The following is a 13,888-nucleotide window of genomic DNA, read 5'->3' on the forward strand; positions in this document are numbered from 1 at the left end:
AAACCTCTTCTCTCGATAAGAGGAAGGAGGTGGAACTGCACCATACAAAGGAGGAATATTAGGTGTAGGAAGGAGACCAGGTCCATCATGAGGAGGAGGTACAGGTCTAACCTTAGGAAGAATATCGTTGTTCTTCTTATGAGAAGGTATAATCACATCCATAGGAATAGGTTGACGATCTTCCTTAGGAGGGAGATTAGTTCTATTCGTGATGGGAAGAAATTTTTCTTCAATTATGATAGGAATGTCAAGTGTTGGGGATCTAGGTTGACTTAAGGATAAGATCATATCTTTCTTCCATTTTTGATAAGATTGAAAAAGAGCATCGCTCCTTGATGGAAGAGATTGAATTTTTTTAGGCCAAAAGAAATCAATAGGAACACTAGGGCTTCTTTTGGATGGACAAAATAAGCTATGGTTCATGCTTATGATTTCTCCATTATGAGGAAATTTCAAACACTTGTGGATTGGAGAAGTAATAGCCTTCATGGAAGATAGATACGGATAGCCTAGCTTCACACAAAATTGCTCAAAAGAGGGAATGATAACAAAGTTGACATCCATAGATTTAGTATGAAATTAAACAAGAAGGGTGATAGAGCCAATGGTAGGACAAGAGAATCCATCAAACAGCTTCACAACCACATTAGAAGCATCATATATTGATTTATGCAATCGTAAAGTGAAAAGATAATCTTTAGTTATGACATTAACCATGCAAGAGGGATCAATAAGGGCACCACGACGAGGTATATCCTTAACCTTCGCAACTATGTATAAAGGGCCATCAGGTGCTTTAATGGTCTCACTAGGGTCAAATGTAATACAAGGATCCTTAGGCGTGTCTTGTTTTTTTACCATATTTACCAAGTTCGGAGCCATAGAGGTGAATTCCTCATAAGAGAAATAATTAGGTACAATCTCAATAACGCTAGAGGTGTGAGAAGGCAAGGGATCAGTGAAAAATTTAAGATTTTGATTAGGAGGAGCTACTGAATTATTTCATTTATCATTCACACCTGCCACTGATATAGTATTACTATCAATAAAATCTTGAATCTTATTTTTCAATGCAAAACATTTCTCAGTATCATGACTAGGTTGACGATGAAATTGACAAAATGAATTGTTATCAAAATAAGGGGATGCAAGTTTAGAAGGATCAACTTGTTTTATAGGAGAAAGTTTAATAAAATTTATTTGCAACAACTAAGACATAATACTATGTAAAGATTCATTCAAAGGAGTAAACTATCTTTCTCTTTGGAAAAAAATAGAAATAGGAGGCACACCTGTTGTAGCATTCACATTGTTGTTGTTGATTGTATCATTGAACTTGATGAAGCTTTTTGTTGGTTTTAACTTTGCAAATGGTTGTTGAACACTCTCCCCCCTTATCACTCGAAGCCATAGGAGTATATTTCTCCATTTGACTCACAACCAGTTGATAATTGTGGAGTGTTGCGCACAACTGTGGAAAGGAAGTAAACTCAGATAAAAGAAGATTTTCCCTAATATCTTTTTGCAAATTAGAAATTGAATATCATTATCAGGTACATGAAAAGAAATTTGAGCACACAAATGCTTATTTCTATCAATGAAATCAGTCACTTTTACTTTAACACCTTGTTTACAATGCATTAAATCAGTCAATGTGGTTTTACGACCAATGTTGTTTTGAAATCGTTGGATGAAAGCATTTGCCAGTTGTTGAAAAGAAGTGATATGATAAGAAGGCAAAGAGCAATACCATTGTAAAGCCTTATCTCTCAATGTTCTTGTAAACAATTTTGCAAGCAATCTTTGATCATAAGCAAAATCAGTACACAACGTTTGAAATGTTTTGACATGCATAAGAGGATCACCTTTTCCATTATAGAGTTCTAATTGAGGAACCTCAGCATGTTTAGGTGACACGACTTAAAAAATATCAAGAGAAAGTGGGCTCACAACATCAAAGGTGGGCACACTAAACTTGGATTGACTCATAGAAGCAATTTGTTGTTGTAAGGAAGACACAGTTTGAGAAAGATTGTTAATTGTCGCTTCGATAGAAGAATTGATGTTAGATATAGTTGATTGAGAAGGTGGTGTGATGTTATTGAAAGAAGGCATGAAATGAGAATAAGGTGGTGGGAAATTATGATAAGTAGGCATAGGTGATGATTGGGTAGGAAAAGGGACACTTAAAGGAGGAACAAGGTTTTTGAAGGAATTGCCCCCTTGTGTCACATTTATTGGTTGAGGAATAATAGGAATACTTATGGAAAACATAGGTAAAGATGGAGGATTAAATGAAGAAGAGGGATTGCCCCCATGACCAATAGTTGTAGGAATGACATTTTGAGTTGATGTAGCCATGATGTTGGAGGTAAAAGTAGGAATACTAGTCATAAGAGTAGTCAAAGGAATTGAAGGATTGACTTGTGTTGAAGGTTGTGAATAACCTAGGGTTTCAACACAACTCTTGATAGGCATGACATTAGAATCAACAATATGTGCAATGCCACACAATATATCAATTCCATTCTTTTCACTTTGAATCATGCGCTTAAGGCCTTCAATTAATGGAAGAGCTTCACTATTAGGTTATTATTGGGACATCCATTGTTGAAAGTTATCAAATTGATTGTCCAATGTGGAAAGTTGATCTATAGAGACCCTAGTTAAGGCTTCTTCTTCATCCAGGATTCAGGGTGAATAGGCACATGATTATGATGGGAAGAGTTAGCATGATCCTCATTAAAAAAGTCACCCAAATTAGGCTTCATCTCCTCAGTAATTAAACCTTGGGAGGCCTTAATTCTAATGCTTCGTCTAACAGGGATAGTATAGGTAGGACTAATAGTCGTAAAACTCATGGACTAGAGGAAAATTTGAATTTTGAATTTTGAAGTATAGGAACAAAGCTTACAAAATTGATTAATGCAAAATTTAAGAAAATAATGATTACACAAATTGAACTTTTGTTGGAGGAAGAGGATGACACAATTTCAAAAAATGAAAGGAAATTGGAATTTTAAAATTAGGGCCAAAGGAATACCACTTAATTTTTAAATAAGAATTTTTAAAATCAGTGCAGATTATAATTAGCTTCTTAATTTTTAAAATTTTCTTGAAATTTGAAATATTGAATTTTGGAGGTGTTTTCAATTCTAGAGGGATCAAAAATCGACAAAATCAGCCAATCTTTTGGATTTAGGATATTAAATACAGTCATAACAGTCTCCCAAAATTTTGGGATAAAAGTCGAGGACTGTGGCGGGAATGCACATTGTCCGACCAACTTTTTTTGAAATTTTCAGGGATGAATATTACAATGATTTCAAAGCTAACCACCCCAAAATGGCGAATTTTACGATTTCTAGATGGGCGAAATTAAGGTTTAAATGTAAAAATAAGACCCTATTAGGGTTTTGAAGAAAAAGAGGAATTGAATTGCAAATTTGAAAAATGTCAAACCTAATGGATAAGGACACCTTGAAAAATGTGTAGAAATATGAATTGGAATGAAATTGATTGCAATTTGCACAAAATCCAATTACATTTGAAAATTAGGGTTTTATGACCTAACCACTTAATTTTGAAATTTGAATTTGGGGAAAAAGGAGGGAAATTGATAATTTGAATTGTAGGAATGAAAATAAGTTTGAGAACAATCAAAAATCTGAAAATTAAATGAAAATCCAATTTTTGCACAAGTTCAATATGATTTTTGAAAATTAGGGTTTTAACAAGTAACCACTTAATTTTGGAAATTTGATTTGCAAATTGAACAAGACAATGAGGAAATTGAATTTGACAAACAAAACAATTATTAGATCTAAGATAACCACAAACAATTTTTACAAATCACAAGTTCAATTTTAATTTTAAAAACTAGGGTTTTTTAATGATTTAACTACTAAGTTTGCAGAAATTTGAAACTTGCAAAAAAAAAATATGCAATTTTGTTCAAAGGAAAGCATGCAAGACGTCAAGTTCACCAAAATATAATGTCACCAAAATATAATGGTGGGTGAAAAATGTGTGAATGAGAGATCAAGAGGAAAACTACCCTTTCCCTCCAAGGAGAGATGAGAGTTTCACTACGGATTTCCCTTCAAACACTTTTCATGAATTACATTGGAAGAGGGGGGAAGAATTCACTAGATTTGACCTCCAAAGAAGAAGATAGAATTGTGAATGAAATGGGAATGATAAGTTAATCCCCTATTCTATTTGAAATGGAAAGAAATTGATTGAATTGTGTATAAAGAGTAAGTGCAAAGATGACAAAAAACTGATTATAACTTGAGATCGAAGTGTGGGATGACGTTGTGCACCTGGATTTGGCAGTAATATGTCAAGAGGAAGCCGCCCTGCGAATTTGAGGAAAAGTTGTCTGGACCATGGCAGGAATGTACACGGTCCTCTGAAAAAACCATGAAATGAAAAGGGTCTTTCCACCTCTGCAAATGGATTCCAAATCCAAAAGTACAGATGTGCACCTCTAACCTACACACAGAAAAGAGAGGAAAAGGAGTTGGAATTGGGGGTTTGCCTTCAGTTCAAACCCCAGTTTTGGAATTAACCAAGTAATGAAAGAAAGTACTTGCAAGTAAATGTAACTGAAAGATTGTAATGTAAATCACTTCAAGGGAGGTTGTAGATAGAATGTAGGTAGAAATGCTTGTATGAAGTTAAATGTTGGATTGAATTTCCTCCTCGATGGTTGAATCCTTGACTTGAATTCAACACTTAGCATTGAAGGGAGACTTGAGAATGCTTGATGCTGGAAAAGAATGCTTGAATGCTATTGAATGCTTGAATGCATGATTTCATGTATCTGTCTTATCGCTTCCCCAACTTATGCAAATGAGAGGGCAAATGCAAATTTTATACTTGTCAATTAGGGTTAATGAAACTAATTTTCATCACAGGCTGACATCGGGGAAGTTTTCCCTCTCACTGCACAACCTTCTATGCAAACTTAGGAAGGGTCCTACCCAAAAATAGGGTAGGGACAGGGGTGCCACGCCCCTATCTTGCCCTTTTCTCAAGGGCACAGTGCAGACAAGGGGGTGCAAAGGGCAAGGGAGAAGCAGTTTTCAAGGTTTGAGCAGTCTCCGGTCTTCGATCGGGCTAGGGGATTCAATTTCGCATGCATGAGGACCCTAATATGGTCGAAAATTGCTAGGGTTGCAATTTTATGACACTACAGTTCCTTGTCAAATTCGTTGGTTTTTCCTTAGAGATACAACTGCATATGACACAAGAAAATACGATGTGATTTAAAGAGTTGGCAATTGATGTAGAGAAATTTACTCCTTTTGGCAAGGGCCCTAGGACTAGGTTGTCTCTTCTTCAACTTAGTCTTTTGATGAAGATTTCTTCTTCTCAAAATACGGGGAGTGGTCATACAAAATGATCAATGTTGATATTGATGGTTGATATAGATACTTTGTTTCAGATACTCAAGCTTACTTGTCAAGTAGAGGTTTAGTTTGATTCGCCCCCACGACAAAGTGCATCAAATGATATGAGTCAAGTTTCACGATATAGAAACTTAATTTGGCAACTTGAGAACCTAACTTGGTATTGTTTTGATAAGATTTGTTGGATGATGGAACCTTTCATCACTCTATTTGATACTCCTTAATCTCGTTGGATGAAATCTCACCGTTTAAGATAGTTCGAGATTCGATACCCCTTCCAAAAGTGCTAGTTGGATTTGGAATTTCTCCTCTCTCTAAGGTTGCTCTTTGCTCTTTGTTTTTTAAACTGATTGTTGTATTGGTTGATTTGTAACTTGCAACATGTTTCAATGTTCATGACAAGAAGACATAACACACATGAAAATAATGGCCATCCCTATGCTAAACATTGAGTGTATGTTCTTGTGAGGACGTTTTCAAATCCCCGATGTTATCACTAGTTTGATTTACAATAAAAGACACATCAGATAGACACTTTATTCAAGGATCATCAACAATATCATAGCCCACTAGTCTCGATACTCCATCACGCTCATTTTTTTTGTCTTTTCCAGAAATTAACCCAAAGTGAATTGTTTCACAATTGGGTAGTTATCTTGGGAGATATATGGTGAGTAATCTTGGGGAAAAATTCTTCCCCACCCTTGCACTACGATATTGCTAATGTATGACTGACTCGGCTCCAAGTTTCTACTTCGATGGTTCATAATAATTATTCTATTCAAAGATATCCTTTGAAGTCGTGCAAGTGCGATTGAGGCCTATAGCCCAACAAAGTATCAAACAAGATGTAGTCACACAAGCGTGATTGAGACCTCAAGGCCCTACAATGTGCTCGATATGAGATAACTCAAATATGCTCCATCCCCCAAGATTTTGTAATGGACACCCTAGAATGCCCAAAAACTAAACCAACTGCTGATAGGAATTTAGTCAAACAGTTTGTATCCGACTCCTTATTTCTCCGTTTAATGTTTAAACCTCGTATGGCTTTGGAAATGAAATTTTTGTTCGTTTTTAAGTCTTTGCATAGGTTTAAAATCACATAACATGAATTAGAAGGAAATTACAATAATATGCAACATAAAGATTGAACTACTGCTGATATGATATTATTTCCAGAATTATTAAAATCAAATACATAGCAGATTTTTCAACTCACTAAATACTCCAGTATTTTTGACATAATATTCTAGCAATGACTTCCCATCTTGTCGCTACAATAACATGAATAGTGTCATGCTACAGTAACATGAATAATGTTGTGCTACAGTGCTACTACAGTATTAATTAGTCTTCAATCAGTCCAATATCTTCATAAAATCATCCCTTTAGAATGGCATAAGCATTGGTCAAGAAGTGAAGAAGGTATGAGCAAAACACCAAATCTGCCTGTAGCTGGAGATGCACCCAATCTACCTGTTAATGAAGCTGATAGCAATGGATTCCAAAGGCCAAACCCCAAGGGAATGACATCTAGAATGTCACAAGAGAGGATAGACATCCTCTAATGCCAAGAACGGATCTGCAACTCACACATCAATTTCTTCTCATATTCAACATGCTAAATGAAGCCACAAAAGCTTCCTTTTATTCTTTCTCCAAGGGTCAACCCAACTCACTTGAGCAATGTGGGATAAAAGATGTGCAATATAAAATATATTAAAATATTTACTTATGTCTCCCTTGGGTGCCCCTTTGATTTGCACACATCCCCATAAAATAAATATTAAAGTAACACTGTAATATTTTACAATTAAATTAAATGTTACTTTAATAACACTTCAGACATTAAAATATATTAGCAATTGGACTTCGAATAGCGCGAGTGATAGCTTGTTGGAAAGCTCTCACCGAGGAGTATCGAATCCAATCACCAAAAATAGCCTCCGTTGTGTCCTGCTGACTTACTAAAAATAGTAAGTATGCCTGACTAAGTAAATCAACTCCGTTTTGGCCCAAACTGGAAATGACTAGGCCAAAACACTCCAGGATCCCCTTAAACCCTTTGTTAGCCCTCGGGACCATGTAGAGCTAGGCTAACACACATACACTTGGACAACTACTAAAGTGGGGACATTACAGTCAGCCCCCCTTGAAATTGCTTGTCCTCAAGCAATCTCAATCCAGCCTGCTGTATCACCTTCTCATTCTCCCATGTAGCATCTTCCTCCGGTAGGTCTCTCCATCTGACCAAATACTCCTTCACTATCCTGTTTCTAAGTTTCCTCTCTCTAGTGTCCAGAATAGCCTCAGGTACTAACACGAGCTTCCCTTCCTCATCCAAAGGGGGTAAATCTGTAGAAGGTACTACACTCTGACCAATGGCTTTCTTAAGCCTAGACACATGAAATACATTGTGAACCCGACTGCCCTCTGGAAGCTCAAGCTCATAGGCGACTTCGCCCACTCTGCGAATCACCCTATAGGGACCATAAAATCTAGGCTTCAGCTTCTCTGCTTCGCTCCACTTAAGCGATGACTGCCTATATGGCTGTAACCTCAAATACACCATGTCCCCCACCTCGAAACTGCGCTCTACCCTATGTTGGTCAGCATACAACTTCTGCTGATTTTGAGCCTGCTGTATATTCTCCTTGAGTGCTCTCAGGATATCCTGACTATCCTGCAACAGATCCTTGGCTTTGGGCACTCTGTTGTCCCCCAAAACCAAATCCATGAAGCTTGGTGCTTCATACCCATACAATGCCATAAATGGAGTCATCCTGATGGTCATGTGATATGTGGTATTTTAACAATACTCCCCCATGTGTAACCACCTGACCCAAGCTCTCTGCTACGTAGTCACATAGTTCCGTAAATAACCTTCCACCCATTTATTTACTATCTCTGTCTACCCATCTGTCTGAGGATGGTAGCTCATACTAGGTGTAAGATCTGTACTGCACAACCTGAACAACTCCTGCCAAAAGGCGCTCATGAACTTGCTATCCCTATCACTAACAATAAATCTTGGTAACCCATGCAACCTAAAAATCTCCTTGAAGAATAAATCTGCCACCTGAGCTGCTGTGTAAGAAGAAGGAATAGCAAAGAAGTGAGAAACTTCGTCAATCTGTCTACCATCACATAAATGTAATCTCTTCCCTGCACTTGTGGTAAACCAGTGATGAAGTCCATAGAAATGCTTTCCCATTTCCTGTCCGGAATGGGCAAGGGTTGTAGTAAATCTGCAGGAAATGTGTGCTCTCCCTTATTCTGGTGACAAACTGCACACTCCCTGACATACCTCTGAACATCATCCTTGAGCCCTCTCCATGAAAACCACTCTCGGATTTGCCTATAGGTCTTGAAGACCCCTGGATACCCAGCTGTAGGTGTATCATGAAATACCCTTAGTATCGCCTCTCTCAACTGTGATGACTGAATCAAATAAACCCTATCTTGAAATTTGATCAATCCATCTATCACCTCATAGCGATCATCCTGTATAGTACCTGAAATCAAACTAGAAGCCCAAGTATCTCCGACATACTTTGCTATAATCTTATCCTTCCAATCTCCTGTAATCTCTGCAAGAGCACAAATGTGAGGTCTTCTAGATAAGGCATCAACTACTACATTCTTCTTCCCTTTGACAAACTCAATGTCAAAGTCATAAGCCTGCAATTTAGTGACCCACTTCTGCTGCCTGTCATTCAAGTCTCACAGGCTCATGAAATACTTTATGCTGTTGTGATCCGTCTTGATCACAAACTTCCCTCCAACAAAGTAGGACCAGAATTTGGCCAAGGCATGCATGATGGCCAACATCTCACAATCATAAATAGAATAGCTCCTCTCCACACCTTGGAGCTTCCTACTCTTAAAAGCGATGGGGTGCTTCTCCTGCATCAATACTGCTCCAATCCCATCACCTGATGCATCATAATGAAGCTCAAAAGGCTTCGTGAAGTCTGGTAGAGCTAGGACTGGACATGAAGACATCACCTGCTTGAAATGCTCAAAACACCTCTGTGTTGCCCCTATCCACATGAAGGCCCCCTTCTTAGTAAGATCTGTCAAATGAGCAGCTGTCTGAGAAAATCCCTTAACAAACCTCCTATAAAAACCATATAAGCCAAAGAACCCCTTAAGCTGAGTAAGGTTCGTAGGCGTGGGCCAATCAACAATAGCTCTAGTCTTTTCAGGATCCATCCGAACTCCCTTTGCACTAATAATATGACCAAGGTACAAAAGCTCTGTCATCCCGAACTCACACTTAGACTCCTTGGCATACAGTGACTCTCTCTCCAAGATAGATAGCACCTCCTCAAGATGCTGCAAATGCTCCTCCCATGTCCTGCTAAAGACCAAAATATTGTCATAGAAAATCAAAATGAATCTCCTCAAATGCCCCCTGAACACCTGGTTCATGCAACTCTGAAAAGTAGTAGGAGCATTGGTTAGCCCAAATGGCATAACCAGAAACTCAAAATGACCATAGTGACACCGAAAAGCTATCTTCTCAATGTCCTCTGCCCTCATACTGATCTGATGATACCTTGATCTCAAATCTATCTTTGTGAAGAAGCATGCCCCATGTAGCTCATCTATCAGCTCATCTATCCTCGGAATGGGGTACCTGTTCTTAATGGTTTTCTTGTTCAAGGCCCCGTAGTCAATGCACATGCGCATTGTTCCATCCTTCTTCTTAACCAAAACAACTGCTGAAGCAAAAGGGCTTTTGCTTGGCCTAATGTGCCCCATCTCCAACAACTCCTTGATGGCTTTCTCTATCTCATCCTTGTGTTTTTTTGGATGATGATAGGGCGTGATCATAATGGTCTTAGCCCCCTCTTCTAACTCAATGACGTTCTCTATCCCCCTATCTGGAGGAATGCCATGTGGAATACTACCAAATACCTTGGCATGTCTATCAAGGATGTCCTGCATATCAGGCGGATGACTCTTAACCTATGGCTCTGGTGATGCTGGCATAATCAAGCACTTCGTTGCCCACTCAACATCATCATGTCTAAACAACCTCTCCATCCTCCTTAAAGAAACTACCCTACAACTGCCATCTGATAATCCTCTGAGTACCACGATCCTGCCCTCATGTTGGAACCTCATCTCTACTCTCTCCATGTTGAGAGTAAACTCTCTCAACGATGCCATCCAAGTCATCCCTAAGATAATGTCATAATCACCCATGTCCACAACATAGAACTCATCCTAAAGCTCATAACCATCTCCCAATCTAATGCGAAGGTTTGTAATCTTCTATGTGCATAGTAACTTGTGACCACTAGCTACCATGACTCTGAATCCTTAATGTTCTTCAGTTTGCCACCCTCTCCTAGCCACTAACTGTGAATATATGAAATTATGTGTGGCCCCAGTGTCCAGCAAAGCAACCACCTTCTATCCTTGTATGGTGCCACACACCTTAAAAGTAATTGCCTTTTGAGCACCTGTCAATCTAGCTAGGGACTTCTCATTCCCTAAACCCTCCTCAGTGGCACTGTTCTCACCATCAGACTCTGACTGTTGCTCCTCATCCTCTGACTGTGACTCCTCAATAGAGAAGTACTCCATTTGGTTGGCCTTAGCCTTCAAAGGACACTAGTGAGATAAATCCCACGGTTCCCTACACTGAAAACATAGTTTTTTCCGCCTCAACTTGTTCAGTGTCTCATTGTCTAACCTCTTTGATTCTTTTTTCTGAGGCTGAGAATCCCTATGTAGAGGTTTATTATCCTTATCCTTCTTGAAGTGTGGATCCTTAGGAGTGAACTTACTCCTATAAGCGGAAGGTGCAAGATCTCTCGCCTTCCGAATGGCATCCTGCAATGTGAGGGGATCATGTCCCTTCACCCAACCACGAAGAGGCTCTGACAATCCATCCACAAGCAGTACAATCAACCTCCTCTCTGAAATGTCTGTAACCAACATAGATAGTCTCTGGAAATCTGAGATGTAATTGTCGATAGGACCCCACTGTCTCAACTGAGCTAACTCCTTGAAATGGAGTTCTGGATCCTTCGTATCAAACCTGTCAAACAACCTCTTAGTGAACTCTGTGTATGTGTCTATCTGATTATGGCCCAATATGACCATACCATGGTGCCACCACTCGTGTGCACTCCCGTCCAAGTGCAATGCAACATACTTAATCGCATCCTCCTCAAGCATGGGATTAAGCTGGAAATAAGTATCTAATTTCTGGACCCATGTCCATGCTGAAGCCTTCCCTATACCATCATAGTATGGAATAGACAACTTTCCCAACTTCTTCCTCATCTCATAATTCTATTGTCGATTTCCTCTCATGGGCATATTCTTGAGTCTAACATCCATATATTCCCTGAATGTCATCTCAGCCTGTAACTCAGCGTTAGAGTCCCTCCAATCATCCATAATCATATCTTGAATCTCTTGCTGTGTAGGACCAACATTATTCTGGTCATTCTGTCTCGGAGGAAACTGTGGCATGAGTGGTCTCGTAGTAGAAGAACCTGCTCTAGCATATGTCCTAGTTCCCTTGTTAACTGATGCATCTCCATTACCTCCATTACCCTGTCCACCTCCCTGATTAGCATTATTACCCTGATTGGTATTATTACCTTGGTTGCCATTATTACCTTGGTTGCCATTATTAGCTCGGTTGGCATTATTGCCTTGATTTGCTCTCATCAAATGTTGTGTAAATGCTATAGCCATCTGCTACAATGTAGCCTGGAGCTCCCTCTGACCCCTAGCAAGATCACTGAGCATCTCCCTAGTGCTAGGTTCTCCCCTTTCCCCATCTCTGTCACCCATGGCTGGTGCTAAAAAGGGTCACCCTCCTCTTCAATCTCTAGTGAATTCTGTAGGTTTGTGTTTGACCCGTTTCTCCTCAAGTAATACTGATGTGCTGGACGCATGAAACCCTCACAGGATGGCAGAAAAAACAAGCTCTGATACCACTGTAATGGACACCCTATAATGCCCAAAAACTAAACCAACTGCTGATAGGAATTTAGTCAAATAGTTTGCATCCAACTCCTTATTTCTCCATTTAATGTTTAAACCTCTTATGGCTTCGGAAATGAAATTTTTGTTTGTTTTTAAGTCTTTGCATAGGTTTAAAATCACATAACATGAACTAGAAGGAAATTACAATAATATGCAACATGAAGATTGAACCACTGCTGATATGATATTATTTCCAGAATTATTAAAATCAAATATATAGCAGATTTTTCAAATCACTAAATACTCCAACATTTTTGACATAATATTCCAGCAATGACTTCCCATCTTGCTGCTACAGTAACATGAATAGTGTCGTGCTACAGTAACGTGAATAGTGCCACGCTACAGTAGCGTGAATAGTGTCGTGCTACAGTAACGTGAATAATGTTGCACTACAGTGCTACTACAGTATTAATTAGTCTTCAATCAGTCCAATATCTTCATAAAATTATCCCTTCATAATGGCATAAGCATTGGTCAAGAAGCGAAGAAGGTATGAGCAAAACACCAAATCTGCCTGTTAATGAAGCTGATAGCAATGGATTCCAAAGGCCAAACCCCAAGGGAATGACGTCTAGAATGTCACAAGAGAGGATAGACATCCTCTAATGCCAAGAACGGATCTGCAACTCACACATCAATTTCTTCTCATATTCAACATGCTGAATGAAGTCACAAAAGCTTCCTTTTATTCTTTCTCCAAGGGTCGACCCAACTCACTTGAGCAATGTGGGATAAAAGATGTGCAATATAAAATATATTAAAATATTCACTTATGTCTCCCTTGGGTGCCCCTTTGATTTGCACACATCCCCATAAAATAAATATTAAAGTAACACTTTAATATTCTATAATTAAATTAAATGTTACTTTAATAACACTTTAGGCATTAAAATATATTAGCAATCGGACTCCGAATAGCGCGAGTGATAGCTCGTCGAAAAGCTCTCGCCGAGGAGTATCGAATCCAATCACCAAAACTAGCCTCCGTTGTGTCCTGCTGATTTACTAAAAATAGTAAGTATGCTTGACTAAGTAAATCAACTCCGTTCTGGCCCAAACTGGAAATGACTAGGCCAAAACACTCCAGGATCCCCTTAAACCCTTCGTTAGCCCTTGGGATCATGTAGAGCTAGGCTAATGCACATACACTTGGTCAACTGCTAAAGTGGGGACATTACAGATTTTTATCTCAAAAGGCGATTTGATTATAGTGAGTTAGATTATTTGTCTTTAGCTGTACTCACTTGGGTCGTACCCTTCCCACTAGCCCCCTCAAGGCTTCAGGAAGGCAGACCCTCTAAAGGATGTAAAAGCTTGAAGTAAAAGAAAGCATAAAAGAGTGGGTTTTGCCTTTTGATCACCCGATTAAGGGGAGAGAATATGCCTACCACTTTCGAGACACAGAATCCAAATATTCTTTTTATCCTTCCAAAGCAATGATTTTCTAT

The 13,888-nt window shown here is 38.9% G+C and overlaps 1 protein-coding gene across 1 annotated transcript; it reads right to left on the bottom strand.

Moving 5' to 3' along the window:
* Window positions 1-11,732: 11,732 nt before the first annotated feature.
* Window positions 11,733-12,143, bottom strand: LOC131028671 (uncharacterized). The gene has a single exon (XM_057959009.2). It carries the CDS (start codon window positions 12,141-12,143, stop codon window positions 11,733-11,735), a length of 411 nt encoding a protein of 136 aa, XP_057814992.2.
* Between the last annotated feature and the right edge of the window lie 1,745 nt (window positions 12,144-13,888).

The sequence above is a fragment of the Cryptomeria japonica genome, chromosome 4 (assembly GCF_030272615.1).
Source record: "Cryptomeria japonica chromosome 4, Sugi_1.0, whole genome shotgun sequence".
Taxonomy (NCBI): domain Eukaryota; kingdom Viridiplantae; phylum Streptophyta; class Pinopsida; order Cupressales; family Cupressaceae; genus Cryptomeria; species Cryptomeria japonica.